This window comes from Carettochelys insculpta, chromosome 3 (genome assembly GCF_033958435.1).
Source record: "Carettochelys insculpta isolate YL-2023 chromosome 3, ASM3395843v1, whole genome shotgun sequence".
NCBI lineage: Eukaryota > Metazoa > Chordata > Testudines > Carettochelyidae > Carettochelys > Carettochelys insculpta.
In genome coordinates, this window is record NC_134139.1 from 163977055 (window position 1) to 164003576 (window position 26522).

The 26522-nt window shown below is 40.8% G+C and overlaps 1 protein-coding gene and 1 long non-coding RNA gene across 2 annotated transcripts; one reads left to right on the forward strand and one right to left on the reverse strand.

Annotated features, from left to right (window-relative positions):
• LOC142011519 (uncharacterized) lies at positions 1 to 25366 on the reverse strand. The gene is made up of 3 exons (XR_012645105.1): positions 25050 to 25366; positions 2183 to 2272; positions 1 to 300 (listed from the first exon to the last, which is right to left on the reverse strand). It is a non-coding gene; the product is annotated as an uncharacterized LOC142011519 (long non-coding RNA).
• KLHL31 (kelch like family member 31) lies at positions 1910 to 10447 on the forward strand. The gene is made up of 3 exons (XM_074991164.1): positions 1910 to 2078; positions 4429 to 5632; positions 9396 to 10447. The coding sequence occupies exons 2-3, from the start codon at positions 4461 to 4463 to the stop codon at positions 10126 to 10128; spliced, it is 1905 nt and encodes a 634-aa protein (XP_074847265.1). The 5' UTR covers positions 1910 to 2078; positions 4429 to 4460; the 3' UTR covers positions 10129 to 10447.
• Positions 25367 to 26522: the final 1156 nt, after the last annotated feature.

Genomic DNA, 26522 nt, shown 5'->3' on the forward strand with positions numbered 1-26522 from the left:
GTAAACAAATAGTAACAATTTATTTAACGGACAAACAATAATCAAACAAAAGTTCCAGTTGTCAAAACTTAGAGTAACTATTTACGGGTAACTAGAGTTATCCCCTCCTCCAAGATCACTTCCTACCGCAGCCCTGGAGTGAGCTGTAATCACCAGGTAAGGTGGACTGCTGCGTTGGGGATGAGGCTGATGGAGCTGCCTCTCAGGAGCAGCACACTTAGGCTCACAACTGGATGGAAACCCTCGTCTTCTTTCGTCCATTCTTCTCTGCTTGCCTCATTGTCCTGCATGGAGAAATGCCTGGAGAGAATGGTAGTGTGTGCGTTAGTAGAACACTCCCCTCTCCTGACCTGTCAACTTAAAAGCAAACAAAACTCCTGGCCTACGAAGCCTCCACACCATGCTGGCTGATTACCCTTGCCACCGGAAGCCTCCCCTAATTCTCTTGCGCAGTTGTGGCAGGAGCACCTGAGTGTGAGCGCTCCCAGCCTACAAACTCTCACAGCGCAACAGCAATGCTTTGCTGTAGACACCAGGGGCCTCCTCTAATCCTCCTGCCTGAGTGTCTGACAGAGGGATCAGAGAAGGAGAGCCCAAAGTGGAGTGTTCCACCTTATTTTATTACTTCCTGTCTCCGGGCAGATCTCCGATCATGTGGCCTTCTTGTCCTGCCTTGAGATTCCCGCCCTTTTCTCTGAGGGAGCAATGACTCAGCAATTTCTGGACTCCATATTTAAAATGAATTCCAGCAGGGACTCCATCTTCGGTAACCATGGAGATCCTGTTTGTCAATAACTTAATTTAACAAACCCCAAAATTGTCCCTAGTAAGTAGGGACTTGAGGGACATATTTCAACATCTGGTTTGCAAAGAGATCCTCATGTTCTGAGTAAAACTCAATGGCAGAATGATTTGCGTTTGAACCAGTTATCTATAAAGTGCTAAGTACCCTTTTATTAGAGGCCTGAGACACCCAGAACCCCATGTCTTCGTGGAAGAAGTTTACCTGTATATCTTTGGAATGGCAATGCAGTTTTCGTGTTGTTGTGGGAATCTGCAGTGCTATTGTGATGAGGATCTTTTATCCAAATAAGATATGTGACCTCTATTTACTTAAACTAATAATGACAGAAAGAAACTCACACTGTAGAAGGCAAAGAGAAGATGTCTGAATCAGGCTGTATTTTGTCCTTCAGGGACAAACACAGTTATCATAAATAGTTCTCCCTGGCTACGGTTACACTACAGAGCTTTGTCGACAGAAGTTACTGTCAGAAGAAGTTTGCCTACAAAACTTCTGTTGACAGAGTGCAGCCACACACAAAAGCCAGTTGGAAGAGTTCTGTGCTCTGTCGATAGAGTGGCGGGACTGCCCGGCTGCTCTCTCGACAAAACAGGCACCAGCAAGCACAGCAGACAGGGCTGCCCATTGTTCTGGATGCCCTGCCTGTCAAGGGAGGGCCCCCAGAGTGTCCACACAACGTTCTGGTCAACAGAATCTGTCAACAGCAGTGTTATGCCTCATGGCTGAGAGGCAGAACGCAGCTGGTGAAAGTGCTGAGTTTTTTTGACAAACTGTCAACAAAATGCATTCTGTATGGGGAAGTTCCACCAGTTTGTTGACAAAACCGGGGTTTTGTCTGCAAAACTCACTAGTGTAACCATAGCCCCAGAGAAGCTGACATGAGGCTGGATGGCAGCAGAATGCCCTTTCCAGGAGCTTGTCTTATACTTCCTATACACACTTATGTTTATATATGAGACAAATTTGTTCCCCTAATTTTAAAAGTCAGGCAAGCAAAGGAAACCTAACCCCTCTGGATGGCACTGAGACAGAAAGAGAGAGACGAGGAGGAGGGGTCACTTTAAAGGGCCCCAGAGCACAGACACCAGCCTCTTTTATTCACTGTGACAGCAAAGGGTCACACTAGAAGCTACAATTGCTGAGGCTTGTCAGGTGGCCTCTGATCTCTTTCTCTCTCTCTCTCTCTCATTCTCTCTGTTCTCATTCTTCCTAGGAACGGACATTCCTACTGAAACCTGGTTGGACAGCTGTAGACAGTGCATTGTTGAGGAAGGTAAGTTTTCTCCTGCTGCTGCACTTGCTGGTCAGATTCATTGTGTTTCTAAGATAATTATTTTCTGCATCTAGAACATTTGACTATTTGGGCCAGGAACTTGCCTTTGGCATAAATTGTTCTTCATCTAAAATAAACATGACCTCTTCTATCTCCGGAAAGGCAAAAGGCTGTAGAATGCAAAGCAGCTGAGGCTTGAAAAAAATTAAAAATAAAATTAGAGCATTTTCATCATATATTGGCTGATACGTTTTTTTGCTTTTGCATTTGCTGTAACTTAACTCATTGGCTGCTTACCAAATAAACTAACTCATTATATTTCTGTTGAGAGAAAAGTACACAGTACAGAAAACTTTGGAGAATTGTGTTTATAACAAGCAACATTTAAATGTATTGGAGCTAAAGTAATTCTTGTTTTTATGAACAAATAGTGAATGTGTTAAAGTTTATAAAGTTTAAGTATTTCTGAAAATATGTAAAGCCACAATTATGGAGGCCAAGATATTATCATCTAGCTATCTATAAAGTTTGTGAATAGAAAATATAAACACATGCAAAGTTTGGGCTCTTTTTCAGTCTGTACCAGTGAAACAGATAAAGCATTTTCTGTAGTTTATACTGTCGTTTGAAACAATAAAGTGTGTCTAAAATGGCAAATACACCTTAAATTGAACCTGTCTTAAAATGGCAAGCTGCTGTGTGAGTGTTACTATTCCTAGAACTGACTCTGATAGGTTTCAACAGATGCAGCTTTTGGAATGCAGCCGGGTGGGCAGGGAGAGGGGAGCAGCTGGCCCACCTCTTTGGCAAGGAGACATTTTGGAATCTCAGCTCATTCTGGCATGCAGTGACACCGAGAGACACTGATGTTTTCAGCACACATGGGCCTCTCTCGTACTGCGCACAGTCATCGCACAGCAGGAAAAAAAAGGCTAGTTCTTACAGCGGAACCAACCATTCCTTTCTATGATTGAAATGCTGACTTCTCTTAAGATGCATGCAGTAGGGAAGTGGAAGGTGCAGAGATTTTACAAAGAAAGGTTGCTGGAAAAGTTTGTTTATTTAAAAAAAATTAATGATGCTGTTCCTTATTCTGTTATTACACAGCATTTCTTCTTGTTCTGTCCTCGTTTAGGAGGTTAGGATCAGTATTTGAGGAAATTATATCAGAATACAAGAAACTAGTGTATCTTAGGTATAATGCTGTATTTGATTAGTGTCAGCGACACCTTTCATCAAACTATCATTCAGGACAAGGACCTTTTTTTAATGTGTATTTGCATATATTTCATAAATGAAATAACTCCTATGAATGCCTTATAGGGCCTTCTCCCACTGAATTCTACAGAATTTGGCCACTATCTCCAGTGAGGGCAGGAATCTGTCCACCGTTAATATGCATAATTTAAAAAATTAATCTAACATTATATGAAAGTAAAGGTTATCCTCACACTGAGAAATGGTTTTTTGATGTTAATAGCTGTTCTTAAACATGTATCAATTTGCACACATTCTTTTGCAAAACAAAGTTAGTCTTTGTTCAGAAATACCCTCAATATTTGATGCTGAAACTGTGACACTGTAATTTCAAATTATGGACTATAGGATATAGAGATGGGAAAGCTGACAAAGTAAATTATATGTAGAAGGGCTTTCGTGAATATGATATGCAAATAGTGTTCCATGAGCCTAGTAAATCTAGAATTAAAATCCTGGGAGCATTTAGGCTCAGCTCCACAGTGTAAAAATACAGAAAAGCATGTCTAAAATGCACTTTCCCCCAATAAGATTCATTCTGATTATTTGTGGAAAACTCTTCCCATTTTTAATTTCTGTATGTCAGATTCTGAACTCAACACACTGTAAACTGGGAGCAAGTACAGAGCCAGATCCTATACCTTACTGTGTTGTTGTCTGGGACATGACTTTAAAATATTATTTTATTTTTAAAAGTTTACGCTTAGCCAGACACATTTTACTTATGAAAAATAGAAACTAGTATAAATTTGAAGTTAGAGAGCTCTTGGAACTCCACTGAATATAAATCCTAAACTCATTCTTGGGGAAATTTGATTTTTGTGATCTTGTTATAAACAAAAGCTAATTGTAAATGCATTCTTGATATATAACTATAATTCTAGGAGAATCATAGCATTTACTATTAGCAACCACATTCCAATAAAACACACAATTTTAAGTATTTCGGCAATAGTAAGATATGTTACTTTGTGTTCTTTTCTTGCAGTGGTTCCATCTATGGATAAACTTTAAACTCTGTTGGGTCATCAGTCAGATGTTAAATACTTGTAACTGAAATGTAACACTGAACTTTACCATTGTATTTTTTTAGTGAGCACGTGGCTGTGATATTCCATTGCAGTCATGGCGCCTAAAAAGAAGAATGTCAAAAAGAACAAAGGAGACATCAATGAGATGACTATAATCGTGGAGGATGGCCCACTAAATAAACTAAATGGCTTGAGTGGCATCTTAGATGGAGGGAATGGTTTCAGCTGCATCTCAGCTGAGGTGTCTGATTCTTCTTATAGCCCAAATCTCCTGGAAGGGCTAAGCAGAATGAGGCAGGAAAATTTTCTTTGTGACTTGACTATTGGTACCAAAACCAAATCCTTCAGTGTTCACAAGGTGGTGATGGCTTCTTGCAGCAACTACTTTCATAACATCTTAAAGAAAGATCCATCTACTGAAAGAGTGGATCTCAATGATGTATCCCCCTTGGGCCTAGCCACTGTTATCACCTATGCTTACACTGGAAAGCTAACTCTTTCACTCTACACAATAGGCAGTATCATTTCCACAGCAGTCTATCTTCAGATTCATACCCTTGTAAAGATGTGCTCTGAATTTCTGATGCAAGAAATCAATGTTGAGAACTGTATGTATATTGCCAATATTGCAGAGACATATGGACTTAAAAACACCAAGGAAGCAGCACAGAAGTTTATTAGAGACAACTTCATTGAGTTTTCAGAAACAGATCAGTTTTTAAAACTTACATTTGATCAGATCAATGAACTCCTAGCAGATGATGACTTGCAGTTGCCTTCTGAAATTCTTGCATTCCAGATTGCAATAAAATGGCTGGAATTTGACCAAAAGAGAGCAAAGTATGCTGCAGATCTCCTGGGCAACATTCGTTTTGGTACCATCTCTGCTCAAGATCTGGTCAATTATGTTCAAACTGTACCAAGAATGATGCAAGATGCGGACTGCCATCGACTTCTAGTGGATGCCATGAACTATCACTTGCTTCCATATAATCAGAATACACTGCAGTCTAGAAGAACAAGGATTCGTGGAGGCTGTAGAGTCCTAGTTACTGTTGGGGGCCGCCCAGCATTAACAGAAAAGTCCCTTAGCAGAGACATCTTATACAGAGATCCTGAGAATGGATGGAAGAAGCTTACGGAAATGCCTGCTAAAAGTTTTAATCAGTGTGTGACTGTGATGGATGGATTTCTCTATGTTGCTGGTGGTGAAGACCAGAATGATGCCAGGAATCAGGCCAAGCATGCTGTCAGCAATTTCTGCAGGTAAATGATTATTTCTAAGGAAAGGAGAGTCAGATTTCACATTGTGCAAGAGCAAATCCAAGCCTGAATGTAAAACCTAGCAACACCAGGTAAGACTAGTAGCCAGAAAGAAAAAGGATGTATAGAAAGGATGTTTAAAATTTTAACTATTACAAATGTCTGACTAACATCATACAAAATTTCCATCTGTAACCACTAATATATAAACAACAACACCTCCAATTCAGAAAATCTACCTCAAGCCAAAATTAATTGAATAATGTCTGTTTAGATGTAAAATTCAAGAAAATTGGAAGTACCACTTATGTTGTGACAAACCAAACTAGGCAAGAATTGTTTAAGTTCAAGAGTTATTGACGATGCCTCATGGAAAACTCTGAAGAACATTTTTTCAGAAATAGCTTTTTTAATGTTTAACATTTGTCTATGTTTCATTTATTTTGGTCTTTATTTCTGATAACATAGGGGTGTGGAGGGATAGCTCAGTGGTTTTGAGCATTGGCATTATAAACCCAGGCTTGTGAGCTCAATCTTTGAGGAGGCCATTTTCGGGATCTGGGGCAAAGAGATTTAAAAAAATCTGTCAGGAATGGGGCTTGGTCCTGCTGAGAGGGAAGGGGACTGGACTTGATGACCGCTTAAGGTCCCTTCCAGGTCTATGAGATATGTAGTTTAGAAGCAAAACCTTTCTTTCTTAAAGGCTACATTGATCCTGACTGTGTGGATACACAAAATGCTGCATAGCTTCTGAAGGCCTGCACTCCCAATGCTTTGCCCCCTGTAGAACTGCACAAGCGTAAGCAATTTAGGGCACAGAGCTCAAGCAGAAGTCTGAGGGTCAAATGATTTTAAAGAGAATGTTCTACTGATTTTTAAAATGTTCTGCCTAAAAATCAATGGAACATTGGGGCTCAATAAATGGTTCGACAATGGGAAAACTCGTGGATCTCAGCGTATATCTAATACACTATTAGCCTAAAACAAGTGGCTGTCCTTGAACAGTTTCCTGGCACACACAGCTGTTACTTTGCTGCTGTTGAGTACAGCCCCCAGCAGGAATGCCCAAAGAATCCCTCCTACAAGGGTGTTCAGTGACTTGTATGGAGAGAACTAATACAGCACTAACTTCTCCTGTTGTTTGGTTGGTCGGTTTAGCCATTTATGCCAATTTGCTAAAGCAAAAAGTTGCATAGAGGAGATGGCTCCCCAACATCTCCCCCTTTATTTCAGGGCCTTATGGCCCTTCATACAGTAGAACTCAGCCTGCAGATATTTTGTGGACTGCATGATGGAAATAAAACAGGAACCTGGAATAATACCACATAGTCACAGGAGTCAGTATGACCCAGCGTAGGTTCTATTCCTAGCATTGCCATTGACCTTGAACAAGTCATGCCACTTCTCTACACTTGTATATTGCTTTCAGAGATAAGGCTGAAAAGCATCAGACAAGAGCTAACTCCAATTATTTATATTTCCCTTCCAAGAGGCTGTCCCCAGCTCCTCTTTTATCCGAACTCTGCCCATCTGCTGGTCTCTGTATACCTCTGAAGACAGAAAGGCAGGGGCCTAAGGATTTATCTGCTTCACCTCTTGTCCTTCCAAAGAAGTCATAGTTTTCTATTTGTGATCTCAGAATCGATTTCTGTGGAGATGTTTAATGCTTGAACAGAGAATGTCACTTCCAGCAGGCATTAACTTATGAGACTAATAGAAGTGTTAATAAACAAAGATCCTACTTTTATATAAATCTTATTTAAAATGAATAGCACTGAAAGGAAATACCTAAAATATCATGCATATTGATATGCAGAGTCAATAATAAATGGAATGTTATTCAGAGATATTACATAACATGCAAGCACCCTCAAAAGCTCATGCTCTTCCTCCCCGTCATGGAAAATTAAATATAACATCTTGATTATTAAACAGATTATCATCCTTAGCTTTGGAATTCCTTGCTTTTTCTCATCTGTGTCCTGAGCCTAGAGTTTGGTAGGGCTCTACCGAACTTTCAGTTCATTTTGGCTAATTTCGTGACCATAGGATTTTAAAATGTCACAAACATCATGATTTCAGATATTTAAATCTGAAATTTCACAGCATTGCAAATGTAGGAATTATGGGGGAGTTACAAGACTATTGTGTGGGTTTTGGGGAGAAGAGAGAACATGGTATTACCATCCTTACTTTTAGGCTGCTATTGGCAGTAGTACGTCCTTCAGAGCTGGGTAGCTAGAAGCTGGTAGCCGTTGGCTGGAAGCCCAATGCTGAAGGCAGCACCACCTCCAGCAGCAGCACTAGGATGACCAGATAGAAAATGTGAAAAACCAGGATAAGGGGTGAGGGGTAAAAGGTGTGTGTATTTAAAAAAAAAAAAATTGGGGTTATCCCTATAAATTGGAACATCTGGTCATCTTAAGCAGCACAGAAGCAAAAATGGCACGTATATGGTATTGCCATCCTTCTGCGCTTCTGCTGGTGGATCACTGCCTTTTGGGCTTCTCATCTGACCAACAGCCAGCACTGAAAGCAGTGCAGAAGTGAGGGTAGCAATACCATGACTCACCTATAATAACCTTGTAATCTAATCCCCCAACATTCCCTTCTTAGGTTGAAACCCCAATTTGTGAAATTCTGGTATCCCGCATGAAATCTGTATAGGACAAGGTAAAAGCACACAAAGACTGGCTTTCATATCAGAAACCAGATTTCACAGTCCATGACACATTTTTCATGGCTGTGAATTTGCTAGGACCCTAGTTCTAAGTACCTTCTGTCTCTCTGTGTCTGAGTATGTGGAATGACAATTGATATGTACAGGGTTTGCATTACAGATCAAAGTTAGTTTATGATCTTGATTTTTTAAAATATTTATCTACCTCTTTGATATAATGCACTATAAAAACTGTTTTGTACAATAACTCGATCCTGCAAATTCTTATTAATATTAACAGTTACAATTAAATTAATGAAACTCTGAGTAAGGATTTTTTGTAAGTAGTTGCTAATTTGGCCCCAAATATTTAAAATGCATCTTTTTACTGACAAAACAAATATACAGTTTTAAATGCTTGTATAGTTCTTTGAAGATAGAAATACTTACAAAGAGTCATAATTTTTTAATTATCTCTGCGAAAAGCCCAATAGTACTCACACTGGAGTGTTTGGGAAGCAAGAATGGCCGTAGAAGACCACAAGGCCAGTACAGAACAGCATATATAGTGTGGGAATACATTTAATAAATATATCATTGTATTAATTATAAAGGAGCTATGATGTCACTTTTGAAAACCCATCACGTAAAAGTTTGAGATGCATATTACAAGGCATGTTTGAAGTAAACATAATAGTAAAAATTAACAGAAAAAATATTTAAATATAGATACTGTACAGACACATTAATCACTTTGCAAAGTGAAAAAAGGAGATTGATTTTTTTTAATTTCAAATTGCTGAAAGTAGCTAGATCAACTTATGTGCTAAATACATGCTACATTTTACTAACACAATTATTTTTAATGACAAAGATATACTTCCTACCTACTAAAAAATAAAACAGTTTTATTGATATCTAACAAAAAGTCCAACATTCAGTTCAAGTGAAGTGTAATAGTCAGACAATAAAAATTAAAGTGATTTAGAAGCCCCATCATTTTAACAATTTAGAGTGGCAGGTGTGAAAGTGTAAGGTTAGACCTTCTCTTAGAAATATCTGAGTATACTGATTGCATCAGTTATTCTCTTTTTTTAATGCTTGCAGATATGATCCTCGTTTCAACACATGGATTCACCTGGCCAATATGAATCAGAAGCGCACCCATTTTAGCCTGAATGTATTCAATGGCCTCCTTTTTGCAGTGGGTGGTCGCAACTCTGAAGGATGCCTATCCTCAGTTGAATGCTATGTGCCTGCAGTTAATCAGTGGCAAATGAAGGCACCACTGGAGGTGGCAAGGTGCTGCCATGCCAGTGCAGTCATCGATGGTAGAATCCTGGTCACCGGAGGTTATATAAATAATGCGTACTCCCGCTCTGTATGTATGTATGACCCTGCCACTGATAACTGGCAGGATAAATCCACCCTTAGCACTCCAAGAGGATGGCACTGTGCTGTTACCCTTGGGGAGAGGGTATACATCATGGGTGGGTCCCAACTGGGAGGTCGTGGTGAAAGGGTTGATGTCCTCCCAGTTGAGTGCTACAGTCCATATGCTGGCCAGTGGAGCTATGCCGCTCCACTGCCAACTGGAGTGAGTACTGCAGGGGCTTCAACTCTTAATGGGAAAATTCACTTGGTGGGTGGCTGGAATGAAATAGAAAAGAAATACAAGAAGTGCATTCAGTGCTATAACCCAGATCTTAATGAATGGACAGAGGAAGATGAGTTGCCTGAGGCAACCGTAGGAGTATCTTGTTGTACCATTGCCATGCCCAATAACAAAACAAGGGAATCTAGGGCTAGCTCAGTATCTTCTGTGCCAGTCAGCATTTAAACATTATAATTAGGTTGCAACAAGCATAAATATAAAATATTTATGTACACAGCTGTATGGATAACCATTTAAGTAGCCTTATCTGTCTATGGGGAGGGGGTGAATTACCATTGTCAAAATTTTAATTTTACAAAACTGGCCAATTTTCATGATCTTAAAATACATGGCGTGAAACAACATCTCTAAGATACAGTGAATTCACTTATTGGGAATAGAATGTTGTGCCATAGTTAAAACAGCGCCTCACTCCTATCCCTAGCTTTGCTTCTGTCTTGCTGTATTACTTTTGGCAAATCACTTAACTTTTGTCTTCCTCCTTTCCTCATCTGCAAACTGTGGATATCAATGTCTTCAAAATGTTTTGAGGCCTTGGAATAAAAGGCAGAAGGGAAAAGCCAAGGTTTATTAATAAAGCTCCATATATTAGTTATATGCCATGGCATCATAAACTTGGTCAGTTTTCTTCTATTTTATAGATTTTATATATGGCAGGCACTTAAGGACAATTGATTGCACATATCAAGTGTGAAATACACAGTTTTTTTCCCTTCTGGGGAGTGATGTCCACAGACAAGTATTGAAAAATGCGCTCTCTGTGTTAGAAATTAAATTCTCTGGTATATGATTCAGACTTTTAATTTTTATAGTTAGGTCTGTGACAGGGATTTCAAGAGCCCAACTGCACAAATACATTAGCTTATCTGTCCATTATGGGCCAGTCATGTGGGCCTTTCTCAAGAACCCAGGCTTATATGGCCTCCACCATACAAAGGGAAGCCTACAGCTGCAGAGGGAGAGGTTCCATTTCTGCCACATACTCACTGAAAAGCACTCCATGGGGTACAAGGTCAGCAGAGTTGAAAAGAGCTAGCCTATCAATAGTCCTGCTTCTAAAAGTCCCCCCTTGTAGTGGAACACATTATAATATACCCCAAGACTGACTGTGTTCGGTGCTGTAAAACAAATCCAGCCTGGAGTGTTTCAGGGGCAGTCATCATATCAAGAACCTAAGGAAGCAGACCTCCTCCTTGGAGCCAGGTGGAGCTGCTGGTGTCAAAGTCAGAGTGGATATAAAAATCATCTTTTCTGCTCAGGCCAACAAATTCACATTGAGTTAAGAAGGTTGCAGGATATGTCCAAAACACAGATGGGGCTGGGAATAGTGAGCTGTGAGTTAGAACTCTTGATTGAAATGGAATCCAGACAACAGTAAACTCTTTCCTATCCAGCAGCCCCCGGACCGGGAGGTTGATGAATATTCAAATATTCTGGATAATAGAAATGTATACCTAGCAATGCATAATACTAAAGAAAAACAAGATTAGATATCAACAAACAAACAAAAATGTACACAGAATACTTTATTTACTAACAACAGTAGTGTTGTACACTGTAAAATTATACTGTATTTATTTTCATTATACCTATAGAAAATGTAACTAAAATTTACTTGTGGTTAAAACACCATTTATTTGAGAGTTCCAGATAACAGAATGATGGATATGAAAGAGTTTACTGTATTAACAATGGGATGTTTTGTTGCCTTCATTACCAGGCACAGACACAGTATCCTGCTCTTCCTGGCCTTACCCTTGTATATCATAGAGGTGTAGAATTGGAAAGAATCTCAACAGGTCATCTAGTCCAATTCCCTGCACTCAAGGCAGGAATAAGTAATAACTAGACAGCAGGGCCAACAGTTGCCACAGACTCTGGGGCAAGGTGGGGTGGGGGGGCACAGCTCTGTGCTGCATAAGGTGCAGGGCCTAGGGCATTCAGCAGTCAGTGCCACCCGGACTGCATCATGCCCACCCCCACACCCCACCCTCCCCACACACACAGCTGCACTTCAAAGAGGCCCAAAGCTCTGGCTGCAATCATTGCTACTTTGCCAGCGGCATCAGCCAGAGCTCCAGACCCCTATGATACACCAACTGCCCCCTTTGCCCCTTCTTTCAGTGGACCTGCGCCTAAGTCATTCTCAAAACACTTCTTTTCCTGCTTTCAATGCATCTTTTTTTTTTATAATGCGACTTTTTGTTGCACTTTGCCAAAGACTTAGGTGACGTCTTGTCCCTGTGGAAGTCAATGGAAATATTGGCATAGCCTTCAGAGAGGCTAGGGTTTCATTCTAACTCTCTACAAATTACTCTCAAAGAATTGCTTTCTTAGTTGCATCACTGTGCACAGGCACTTAAGCATGCAATTGCAGGTTATTTTCATTACCAGTGAGATATTCACACCCAATTTCCTCTGCAATGTGCCTGCTATTGACATCTAGAGATCCTCTTATTAATAGAGATTTATACACTCTTCAGACGGGGGAAATAAGCAATAAAATGATCTAAAGTGATTAGGTGAGAATTCACTCAAAACTGGAAGAACACACTCTTGCACAGATTCATACAGCCTTCACAGACAACTTTTTTCTCAATACAAATGAATACCTCAAGGGGGCAGTACAAATGTAGCACTTTAAAGACTAACAAAATGATTTATTCGGTGATGAGCTTTCATGGGACAGACCCACTTCTTCAGATCCTGTCCCATGAAAGCTCATCACCGAATAAATCATTTTGTTAATCTTTAAAGTGCTACATTTCTGCTGCTTTGTTTTGTTTTGTTTTTGTTTTGTCGGAGTACAGACTAACACGGCCACCTCCGTTACTATTCAAGGGGACAGTGTTTATTAGAAGGGAAAGTCAACCAAAAACCAGTGTTTACAGGTCACCCAAGTGCTTTACCCCAGACACAAAAGCAATCCTTTCAAACTGTCTGCAAGTACAGATCTTCAGCCAAGCATTTGCAGTGCTCTCAAAACCTGAGCATTTTTAGCAAGTATAGTTATACGTACTATGCGTTGGCAATTAACACAATATTGTGTCAGAAATTTGAGTTGCATCAAAGTGACTCCCCCAGTCAACTGGGATTACATTGAGTTTTGCACAGTCCAGTTTTCTATTTGTTAAGAATCACGACTACATTTTAAGTAATCCCTAATCCCCACATTCTATTTTTGAGCATTGTGCATTATTAGGATACACTGCATTGTACTGACTGAGTCAGAAGTCTTATTACAGTAGCATTGTCACTGTGTCAATATGGTATATCATTCTGTTTAGTTAAATTAATTTAAATACAATTTCATTTACACTTTATATTGCATAATTGAAATAAATAGCTCAGATCTATGGTGATTTAATCAAACAATGTAAAACTGAGTAACTGAATATAATTTAATTTATTAATTTAATTTAATTTTAATATAAAAATGCTGTTCTTGCCCCCTTCCATCAGCAATAACATTATTTGATTATTTTGTCTTTCTCATACAAGATCCTGAGCACACATTCCACATAAAACCATTTAACTGGCCATTTGTAAAAATCTTTTTGTCTACTACAATAACTGTCTGTAAAAATTACAGTCATTCTTTTCATTAAAAATGGAGGTTCTGCATCCAAGCCAATGCATATAAATACATATACACCTATGTATAGAGAGCTGTTAGGTATTTCCAAATCACTCATCATCAAGTAGTACCTAGGTAGTAAAAAGCTAAAAGCACAAATAAATAATCATTTTGGGAAAAAATCATGCCAGCTCTTAGAATATTTTTTCTTTTAGAATATTAATTCCAAAACTATATGTACAATAAAATGTAATGAGTTGTTACAAAGTTATTTCTTATGAGCAGATACTCACCTATAAGCAAACGATTATCTGCTTCATTTTGTAAACAAAGATATTTATGAATTATGGGCTAGATATATAGGAAATACTGTGTGCTACTTGAAGGGTTAATTATTTGGGACCAAATCTTCTTCATCTTGCTCACACAATTTTGAATAAGATAAATAAGATTTGGCCTGTTGAGCCAATTTGCAGCAGAATACCATGCATTGGTGCCTGACAAAATAATCCATGCCCAGAAGATGGAACTCTCTTTCAGTCCTTAGTCTGCTTCCATGCCACAATCCTCTACAAACCCATTAGAAGTGTTCTCTGGCCAGGGTCAAAGGACACTGAACACGTGTCCCCAACCTAGCTATAGTCCCTACATGTTACCTACGCTTGCTCTGATTATGGGTATGTCTACACTTACTGGAAGATCAACTCCTTCAGGTTTGATCTTCTGGGGTTTGATTTAGTGTGCCTAACCATTAGGGCTCTACAGTCGGCCTGTTCTTGCAATGAGTAAGGGAGATCAACATGAGAGTTTCTTCCATCAACCGGAAAAATCAATCTAGCATATGTCGATTCCAGCTACACAATTGTCGTAGCTGGAATTGCATATCTTATATCAACTTTTCAGTCTAGTGTAAACCTGACCTAAATGTGCTTCGGGCCACAGTGAGCCGTGCATGGGTGGATGTACAGTGACCGTTGTTACTGGCATGAGGGGGCACTGTAATGCTGCTTTTTCTGTGTGTATATCTTCATCTCTTCAGCGTTCAATTGCCCAATGAACCTGGATTTGACTCTGTGGATCTGAAAGTATAAAACTGAACTTAATCTTGATTACATCAAATACCTATTTTTGCTTAAATTTTGACATGTTTATATAAAATTCATTAGAACTGTGAAAATGGTTTGTACATTACATGTTGTGGAACAAATTTCTATCATAGTCCTAGAGGGTATTTTAAATCCTAAAATATTCAATAGTAACAGGTTGAAACTAGAAACAATGTATATCCCTAAAAGGGATTTTATAGAGTATAATTTAAGAAATACAGTATAGAATAAAATTATTAAAAATAATACCATTTATCCTCCGTCAAAATAAAAGACAGATTGTTAACATCAGATTTTGATTTGCTTTTAATAATATAAATGAAGAAAAAGTAATTAAAGTAACCAGATGAATTTGAAACTTCTATTTTATAGTTTACATGACTAATATCTGCATGTGTGCCAAGACTAAAAATAGAAATAGGCTTTGTTCACAGTCTGTAAATGAAGTAGGTTGATTAGTTTACAGAGTTTTTTTTTTTTTTGTTTGGTTGGGGGTTTTTTGGTTATTTGTCTGCTTATTTCGCTTTGGGTGAGTGAGAGGGTGTATTATGGGCCTATGTGTGAGACGAACTTGCTGTGGGAAAACTAAGAAGTAGGTTTGGCTTTTTAATTCTTATCAAGATGAGGTCTCCTTGATCATATTATCTCCTTCTGCAGTGAGTTCTATAGTCTGCATTCAGTTCCCAGAAAACTTCTGCTTCCTGCAATTTAGATACCTCCCTCAGCTAGTGAAGTGTTTCATTGTTATGGTAGAACTCAGATGCCAACAGCAAGCATAGCGTCAGAAGGAAGTAGCTCTCAGAGGGCTTTGCATCACGACCTTCAAATGGAAACCTTATTCAATGGGGAAACAGTGCAGGGAGAAAAATAAAGTATTGTGTGACAGCAACTTGTATTCCTAAGCAGATGGGCTGCTGCATTTTGCAGCAATATGAGTTCTATCAGCGTGGCTGGTTTTATTTGTAGATCTGACTTGCCATCATCAAGTTGGAAGACTGACAGTGTATTGTCAATACTAACTGTGCTCCTAATGGTGATCAAACCTGAGCCCTGTGATCTGATGTCATCCTTAGTGTGATTATGTCTGAGTCCAACTTCCACGCAATCACAGAAAAAAGTGGACCACTGGTAACTACAAAAATTGTCCTCTACTGAGATATTACAATTGTATTTAGCATGGGAGAAAAGAAATCAAGAATTAAAACAGCTGAACAGGAACATCCTTTAAGTCAGCTTGAAAACAAGAATACTTAATGGTATGATCTTACAGTTGAGCTCTGGTAAAACCCTCACTGATTTCAAGAGGTAGTTTTGCCATAGTTAACACTGGAGTATGGAGGCCTTAGAAACAAATTCAGCAACTCAGCAATAAATCTATGCATGTGAATAGTCTCCTGAGTTCAAAAGGACTACCCATGTAAAGTTATTCATGTGTGTATGTGTTTGTGGAACGACTGATTCAAAGAAACACACTGATGCTGGTCACAGAGAAGAGTACATACCCTCCAAATGAAAACTTCTGCAATGAATTTTGGGAGAAGTGGGAGAGGGATTAAGGTAGAATACTGCAGATAAACCATTGGTGCTCATTTGAAAGTACAGCTTTGTTCACAGTACTGTCCTTGGAAGATCAAGGGAATAAAAAAGTGTCTGCAGTATCAGATAACTTGGAAGAAAGATGCAGATCTTATGAGAAGATTGCAATTTAAAACACTAGTACAGTAGAACCCCGAGATACACGCACTCAAGTTGCTGCTGTGCTGGTCAGTTTCCCCACTCCTGTGAGCCCAAGGGAGCTGGAGCCTGGCTCCCAGCTCCCTGACACTCACAGGAAACAGAAAACTGATCAGTGCTGCTGCAGCGGTCAGTTTCCCAGCTCCTGTCAGTGGCGGCAGCCAAGAGTCAGGCCCGCGGCAGCCAAGAGTCAGGCCCACAGCAGCCTGACTCTTGCCACCCCTGACAGGTTTCCCTGCTCCTGTCAGGCGCGGCAGCCTCCATGCCCCTATCAGGGCAGTAAGAGTCACCCTACCACCCCTGATGTGCAGTTTCACAGCTCCTGTCAGGGGCAACAGCCTGACTCTTGGCTGCTGCAACTGACAGGCACTGGGAAGCTGACCAGAGCAGATGTTGAGCTGTGAGGAATAAATGGTGGTACCTTTCAAGTGATGAGATTGTGGACCCATATATAATGCAAATTAAATTACACATTGCCATGGCTAGTGTTATAAAATATTTATTTTAGTAAATAAGTTTCCTATATAATAACTGTTATACAGATTGCTTAAATAAGCTGATTAAATGTAATACTTCCAGGGTGGAATATGATAATTACAAGGGAACACACATTTCAGAAGGAAAAGCGTGTACTAATTTCATGTGATAATTTTATTACTGGAAACAAAAATGTGTAACAAGGTGGATGTTTTAGGAAGTACAGAGTAGCATGTTAATCATTTTTGGTCATTTATTACTTAAAAATTAAAGCAGTTCACATACAGAAAAAAACACATTATTTATTCTTCTTGTGAAGCCCATTTCATATGAAACTCAAATGTTCCTATATGGTTAATTTATGATTGCAGTACAAAATGTTTTGTATTTTAAACCCCATTGTAAGTTCTATATTTAATAACAGATAACTAGAACATGCATTCAATTTCAACTGCAAATTCAACACTGGATTTAATATTATTGTAAAACAATAGGGGCCAATCATATCCTACCTTTCTTCCTCTCTTTTCTTGCTTGTTTCATTTTGTAAATTGTACTCAGTAATCTATAATATCCAGCATGCCTGACAGAGGATGGCAAAGCTATCTGAATTATAAATTTTACATGAGAAATATTAGCAGTCCATTAGAATTCAATATCTAAATTGAAGAAGAACTGCGGGGCTGGACTCAATGACCCCCAAGGTCTCTTTCAGCCTCATGCAAATGCATGAGAAGTTGAAATGCTGTCATTGATTATTATACACAGTGCTGAATAGTGTGCTTTGAAACTAAAATCCTTCTGGAAGATTTTGTCCCTCTGTACTTCAAAGTAGTCTATTTTACTGCCAATGGCAATTTATCCCTCACTTACTGGATTGAGATGCCATGGTTGGATTTTTTGCCAATGGCAAAAGTTGATAAAACACTGAGACCCTAATTCAACAAAGTACTTCAGCACATGCATAACCTTAAGGCTGAATAAAGTGTTATGCAGTAAAGACTAATCTGTCTGGGTGGTGAAGTTCAAACATACTCGTTAGCAATCCATAAGAAAATCATGCTCTTAAAATGAAAATGTAAAATGGCTGCAGGTCCAAGGCCAAATTCTTAACCCATCAAAGTCAGCAGAAGTTTTGCCATCCCTGGGATAGGCACTTATTGCTACATACTCTAGTCTGGTCTGGGTAGTTTTTACTGTACTGTCATTGATAAATTATATCCACCTTCTGGACTGTGATTCAACAAGCCCATCCTAAAACTTACAAAGGTACTAAATGATACCTTAAAGGATTGCTTATGGTGTAGGAACTGTACCGATATTAAGAATTTATTTAAATCTAATTTATTACAAGAGAAGGAGAATGTTATGGGCTTCTTTGTAACAGTGTTCAGCAGTTAGAGGAGGAAAACTGAGGGTTAGTGGTATTTTTATAAAGGTATATTTTGTGATTATGAGAGGAAATACATGTTTCCCTAGAAAGATAAGCAAAAAAGTCAAGCCCTTTTCACTATGCATTGGCCAATAGTGGTTGTAGAGGTCTTTAAATACAAATATAGTAGGGGCTCAACACTCGCAGGGGTTCCGTGTTGAGAGAACCCTCATGAATAGTGAATTTCGCAAATATGGCAACTGCTCCCCTGGGGCTCAGGTGCCGGGGCTCCTGCTCAGAGCCCCAGGGAAGTGGTGGCTGCGTCGCTACTGCCCGGGGTCCCGGGGGAAGCAGCAGATGCTGGCACTCTTGCCCAGAGCTCCAGGGAAGGGGCTGCTATGGTGCTCCTGGCTGGAGTCCTGGGAGAAGTGGCAGCTGCCAGTGCTCCTGCCCAGGGTCCCAGGAGAAGTGGTGGCGGCTGGTGCTCCTGTCCAGAGCCCCAGGGAAGGGGCAGCTGCAGGCATTCCCTGCCCGGGACCCTGGGGAAGGGGCAGACGGCTGCCCACACTCCCTGCCCAGGGCCCTGAGGGAAGCGGCAGCTGCAGGCGCTCCCTGCCCGGGGCCCCAGGGAAGCAGATGACTGTGAATAATTAAATTTGCGAACTGTAAGTTTGTGAATGTTGAGACCCTACTCTATTATTAGATGAAAAGTTAAAAACCTAGAAGGTGTGCAATAGATGTGTTCATGCCAAATGAATATTTGTGTGTTTTGTATGCACAAGCACACACACTGACTAATATACAAATCAGCATAGGTATCTATAGATATCTATACTATAGGTATCATGGTTTTCTCTGTTAGGCAACTACAAAAAGTGCAGGGAGCAGAACAAACCTCTGTATATTGCCTTCATCGACCTGACCAAGGCATTTGACCTCGTCAGCAGAAAAGGTCTGTTCACAATTCTGGCTAAGATCAGCTGTCCCCCAACTCTGCTCAGCATTATTAGGGCCTTCCATGAAGGCATGAAGGGGACCATCATATACGATGGATTCGCATCCAAACCCTTTGAGATTCTCAGCGGAGTGAAGCAGGGGTATGTGCTGGCTCCAACACTGTTTGGCATCTTCTTTGCAGTTTTGCTCAAATATGCCTTTGGAACTGCTACAGAGGGCATCTCTCTCCGCACGAGAACAGACAGCAACTTCTTTAAACTGTCAAGGCTTAGAGTGAAGACCAGGGTGCTTACGAAGTGTCTAAGGGCGTTCCTTTTTGCTGATGATGCAGCTATTGCTGCTCACGCTCAGCAGGAACTGCAGTCATTCATAACTCGCTTTGCGGATGCATGTATGGAATTTGGCCTCACAATCAACTTAAAGAAGACCCAGGTGATAGGCCAAAACGTGGGTAACGAGCCATCTATCAACGTGCTAGACTACAAACTGGAAGTCGTCCGTGAGGTCATGTACCTAGGCTTGACGATCTCGGACAACTTGTCACTCGATAGCGAGATCAACAAGCGCATTGGAAAAGCCGCCACAACGTTCTCCAGGCTGATGAAGAGGGTATGGGCTAACAATAAGCTCACTGTACACACCAAGGTGCAGGTCTACACAACCTTTGTTTTAAGAACACTGCTGTACGCCAGTGAAACATGGACTTTGCGCTCAAAACAAGAGCAGCGGCTCAACACATTCCACATGCGCTGCCTTAGGTGCATACTCGGTATCTCATGGCGGGACAAGGTCCCCAATAGTGCAGTGCTTGAGAGGGCAGGCACTGCCTCCATGTTCACCCTTCTCAAACAGAGGCGTATGCGCTGGCTGGGCCATGTCTCATGCATGACGGATGGCCGAATACCGAAGGACGTCCTCTCTGGCGAACTGGTGTCTGGAAAGAGGCTGAAAGGGCGACCTAAATTGCGCTACAAGGACATGTGCAAGCGTGACCTTATCGCTCCCTCTATCAGTGTGAACACCTGGCATTCACTCGCCTCAGACAGGCATGCCTGGAAACAGGGAGTGAAGGAAGCTCTTTTTATGTATGAAACTACCTTGGTGAAAGAAGCGGAAGACAGGAGAGCCCTCAGGAAGATCTGTGCCCGTGATACCAGAGCGACATCTGTCTACTGCTGCTCACAGTGCGGAAAGGACTGCCACTCCCGGATTGGATTGCACAGCCACAGAAGATGCTGCTCAAATCAGTCCAACTGGGGCGCAAACCCATGATCCCTTGGGATCGAAGGATGCCTACTACTATAGGTATCTATATTTCTGCAAGGAGAGTAAAACTTCAAAGCAAAAATATCCTTCAAAGTAACATAAATAAAGTTTGCCATAAACTATATTCGCAGAGTTGACCATGATTGTGGTTGTAAAAGTACATATGAAAGGATTACAGTGTACATAATACGTGCCTTTCAAAAGTATCCCATCCACTGTCACTGACCACAAAGAATCTAACAATACACAGTATACTTATTTTCTAGGGGGTAGTGTAAATTAATTTGACAAATTCTTGTAAAGATTGTTCCAAGGAAAATATTTTCCTTTGTGCTTTTTGATGATCCCGGTATCCTGTTTAGGATGATCTATGATGTAAATCTTATTTAAACTGTACCATCATTAAAGCTGTATCCAGTAACAAAGTGTGCAGACAGGCTGGTGTGATTCTGAAACATTTCTCCATATTACCATCTGTTGACATGTATGTTTTGGTTTGTATGTTTAAGTATGCATTTAATTTCCTTTGAAGGGGAAGGGAGCCAAGAAGAATCAACTACTTGCATCTTTCCTACAGTGAGTGAAGATGTTTTCATAAAGCCAAAACAGTTTCCCCAAACAAACTTCCAAATGCCCAAGCAAGGAAAATATGATATGGAAAAAGAAAAGATTTAAAAAATATGAATGAAGAGATGCATGCTAGGAGGAGAGAGTGTGGAGAGAACAAGGGATAAAACAAAAATTAAAAACATGTCAATTATCTTAATTTTATATTTTGCTATTTTAAATAAAATGTAATCCAGTGATTTGATTGCATGCAGCAGGGGCAAGAGCCCCGGGCCAAGGTGGGAGGGAATCCAGCTGTGTGGGCCAACAGTGGAAAGGGTGGGGCCCAAGGCAATCAGTCCTTATTGCTGCACAGATGGTGGCTCTGCCTGCCCCCACCTCCATCAGAGCCACATGGAGCAAGAGAGCAGTGCTGCCAGGTCCCTTTGAAATGCTGGGCCATGGGGCAGCTGCCCTCTTTACCGCTCCCCCGTTGGCAGGCCTGATTGCATGTGTGTGTGTAAAGGGTGGTTACCATAAAAACGTATGGGGTAAGTCTATCTCATTACAGTGGAGCAAGGTAGAAAGGGTGAGAAAGTTTGCTCTATTGCAGTGATAGCCATGTCATGGTAATGTAAATGTTTCCATTTTTATGGCAACTTATGTGGTGCAATTCTGTATGTGCTCATGAATACATGCCTGAGGAAAGAGATGAGCTTGAAAGCACCTGACACACACATTTTCTTTGTGTTCTAAATGTAGACGCCAAGTAAATCGAGATGCTCTTTGTACAGGAAGGCAAAAGGACCTGTGGGAAAAGTAGTGGGAGAAACTGTGAATGCATGTAGAGGCAGCTCATGCTTTTATTTGAAGATTTTAGCCCCAAATTATTCCTCTGATAACCAGGATAAAACACAGAGTGCTAATGATCTGTGGGTTAAAATGTGCCAAGAGATCCACTGTAACTGGAGGCTACATAAAATTTTAACTGAATGTGATCTCAGCTTCAAACACACATGGGGGAAGAGCAGATTAAAATGAGAAGATGATCAGCAGGGGTGCAGGGAAAGTGGAGAGCAATCAAGAGATGGACCTGGCAGACAAAATCCTCTAGTCACTCTTTCTGAGGCATGCTGTTGTGGCTGCATGGATCCATGAGCCTTCTCAAATAAATTAGGATAAAAATCACATACTGTCCATATTCAAGAGGCATTTTTCAAATACCCATAACCTGGTTATTCCTAAACCAAATTTCACTCTATGTCAAAACTACTTCTACAGAAAAATGAATCTTTCTTAAACTAGACAGACTCATGTTCAGACGACTGTAAAATGGCATAATGGAATTTTACTAACTTTCTATATCAAAATCAAACCAACCACTATCACCATTTGACTGCATATGAAAGTGTAACCAATTCTTTTTTCCAGAAGCTAAATGCCTGTGAGCAGGGACACATAGTGAAAATGCCTTGTAAACCGTAATGATAGTTCCTCTGCTCAGAAATAAACAGAAAAGTGCTTTTATTAACTTGACACGAAACCGAACAGCTGATTTTTCTCAGTTCAAGTTAATAGCAGTTGGAAGCATAAATCCTTTGCTACTGAGGGAAGCATACACTGCTTTCTCTAGTGAAAACAACTTTTCCTCAGTCCCAGTGTGATGTTAATTTCAACATTGTTTTAAATGTATGGGGGGTTTTTTTGTTTGTTTGTTTTGAAGTAGTGCTGAGTTTGTTCTACTCCATCATTATCAATATGAAACACTAGAGGGCAGAATGGAATTGATGATGCTCTCTAAAAGGCAGGTCTGCTCCGTGTGGGGGGTGGAGTTAATGTGTGGGGGACAGGGGAAGGAGAAGCAAGTTCCTAACTTGGATTAACTAGCCTGGGTTAAAATGTCAGAGAAGACAAGGCCACACAGCTTGTACCTTAGGATAGGAGCTCCAATTTGACACTGGGCAACTCAATAAGGTTAAATTGGAGCTATTCAGTTGAATTAAAAGCCAAGTTGCTGTGTCTTCTCTACTGTTTTATCCAAGGTTAGCCAACTCGAGTTGTTACAGTCACCACCACCCTTTTTTTTTTTTTTTTGCAGGGGCAGCGTAGCTATAGTCTAAGGGAAAGGGGTTTGTCAAAGAGGTTCGGCTTGGGCCATCCTGCAGCTATGATCTGACTGTACTGAATGTGTGAATCAAGAAATAATTCTCACAATAACGCATGTGAGCCTTGGTTCCATCTTTCGATTAGATACTTTTGAAACAGAACAAGAGTACAAGTTCACCTCTTCCATATAGTGCAATGTATGGCTGGAGAGAGAACTGGGTTTATTATATCAACAGAACTTTGATGACAGCAAAGTGAAGGCAGATACCCCCAAGCACAGCAGTAAAACATTCTGCAACCATGTATGTTTCTTATGAGTAGATTAGGGAATTTTTCTTTCTTCACATGCAAGTCAGATGCCCAGAACAACTCAGAATGCAATCCTGTAAATACCATATATCAGTAAGTGTAGAGCATACCTGCATTTTGCCTGGCTGAGTGCTATGATAGCCAATAACATGATAGCCTTCTCTGAAACCACCCCCCCATACATCTGACAAAGCAGATCTTTGCCTACAAAAGTTTATGCTCCAAAATATCGGTTAGTCTATAAGGTGCCACAGGACTTCTTGCTGTAATAAAATTAAAGTTCATGCGTAGATGGGTATTGTCAATGCACCAATCAGTATTGTGATGGTATCTTTGTAGCTAGTACACTATATTTTTAATTTCTCTGTCTCTTCAGCCACCCCTGTCACGGTCTTCTACTACCACCCATTCAGCATAGCTCTTACTGTTATCATAACACATAATGAAAAAATGGATTCTTCTAGTTTAAAGAAGAATCATAGAAAAATAGGGCTGGTGACATCATCAAGTCCAGTTCCCTGGGCTAAGGCAGAACAAAGTGAACTTTGTCTACATAGAGTCATGGAATTTCTTTCTTTAGAATTCACCATCTCACTTTGAAATGGCAACAGGAATGGCTAAACCACCTTTTAGTGTTGTATATGACAGGTTACAGACGTGTACTGAAGCATGTTATTTGACAATACCACAGCAGCATATATGTGTACTGGACACACGGCAGTTCAGCCAGTGAATTATAGTTTGAGATAATAAGGATGTGTGGGTCATCAGATCCTAGCAGAAATGTAGCACTTTAAAGACTAACAAAATGATTTATTCGGTGATGAGCTTTCGTGGGACAGACCCACTTCATCAGATCTGATGAAGTGGGTCTGTCCCACGAAAGCTCATCACCGAATAAATCATTTTGTTAGTCTTTAAAGTGCTACATTTCTGCTGCTTTGTTTTATACCTGATTAAATATAGCTACATGTGGAGTTATTCTAGAATAATAATATCCACACATTAAGTTGATCAGAGATGGCGCACACTTTAAATTCAAGCCCTATCTTCTTCCAGATTAATTTTCATGGGTCAATAAGCCTAAGCATTCCCAAAGGATCTCAACAAATGACTAGTCAATAAATTAAAGTGAAGATTGTAAACCAGGTGTAACACCCCACAATGGAGCACTATTATGGTACTGTGAAAATAACAACACAACGTCTAGTTGTTAGCTACACCTGGTACAGTTTCTTATCAAACCATCTGGTGCAGAAAATATTTACACATCCCATGTCCTGAAAAGAAGGGGGTGCTGGGGACAGGGAGAGATTAGTTCATAAAGCCAAATTAGGATGGGAAGATATTGTTGGCGTGTCCAAAGCTTAGATAATATTAATGTAACGTTGTGAGAAAAGGGCTTTCAGAGAGTTCCCATCTGACCACCTCGTCTTGAAAACACAGCTTAAAAGGTCAGACCATTCCTGGGACCTGGAGTTGTAACACAGACTTTAAGTAATCACAACCACTACTAGATAACTAACAGGGCCTGTACGCTTTTGTGCCTATTAGCTCTTTTTGATAAGACACAGGAATGCCTAAATCCCATCACTTTTTTTTATATGGCATGTTACACAGTTGTTTCTGCACTCACAGTTTGATGTAAGTCCACAGGCTTTCATGCCATCTAGCACCTTTTGCTTGTAGATTCCAACCTGGCTCCTTTCTTTCGCATGATAAAGCAACTCACACATATATCACTATTCAGTAGTGTTGCCACCAGAGACGGCAGTGGGGTAGTTCGTGCCCAGTGCGCAAAGCTAATTCATCACACCGAGAGTAGAAGAAGAATCTCTATTTGGCATGCCAAGTAAGGCGCAGGGGGATCTCTCCTCAAAGCCTGCGTGCCCAGCGTCTGGGTGATAGCACATATATACAGCTGTTCAGTGAAAGTCACTCCCCACACAGGTAATACACTCCGCCTTCCCATTATGCAATCTCCTCGTACTACGCAGGCGCAGGGGTCTCTGGGTGTCCTCTGGTGGTCCTTTTAGACAATAGACCCAGGCCCTGAAATTCAAAGGTTACCCTCGGTTACATCTTGTTTGTTTCATAGCAATGAAGCGGAGCCGCATATGGGCTGTACGTTCCGTATTCTTGTTCTACTCACTTAACTCCCTTTTCTCCGGTTACGGTAGCAATAAATCATTAACATCATCTGTGCATAGAGTCTGTGCTGTATCTCCGAAGGACCGCCTCTCCACTCCTCCCCCCATTCGTTCCTAGGCTGTTCTGCACTCCTGATGTCATTGACACAGCCTTTGGGACCTGTACATTATGGCAGCCTCTGGGTTGCAGTTCTACATGCTGCCATCGTGCCACTGTCACATCAGGGAGGTCTTTGGATGGCACCTTTAGAGCTGCCTTCTCCTGAGCCTGCTCTGGGGAAATCCTACCTGGCCAGAGCCAGAGCTTTTACAGCCTTGTCACAGGCTAACCGGCCCCTTTAAGAAGGAATAGGTCCTGTTCACACGTGATTGGTTAGTTACCTCCTAACAGGCCTGACAGACGGCTCCTGGCCACTGTAATGTTCCAGGCAGCAGATGAGAACGGGAGCAGGAGGGAGCAGCAGGCCGCTGGTCAGAGCTACTGGAGAATCCAGAGAGCAGCATGTGAAAGCTGGTTGTCAAGGGAGCTGGCACAGACAGAACTGATGAAAGCTCCTGGAGAGAACCAGCCAGAGCCAAGGAACCCTGCCAAGGAGGAGGTCCACATTCAGGGCCCTAGATAAGGGAGGAAAGGCAGTGCAACAGGGACAGGACTCATAAGAGCAGTGGACCTTGCGAGTGGAACATTGCAGGGAGCCCTCTTACAGAAGCTCAGAGCGAACACCTGTGGGAGATGGGCTTTGACAACCATTGAGAAATCACCAGAGATGTGGAGACCCTGGAAGAGGAGCATAGGAGTAGGGGAACGGATGGTTTGTTGACTGTGCCAGTCAGTGGCCTGGAGATGGTGACCCTGGAATGGGAATGAAGAACTTCTGCATTTTAACCTGTCATACTTGGGAGCTGAGAATGGTCTGACTTGCAGAAGTCTGCTGAAAGCTTCACTTACACTAGTGAAT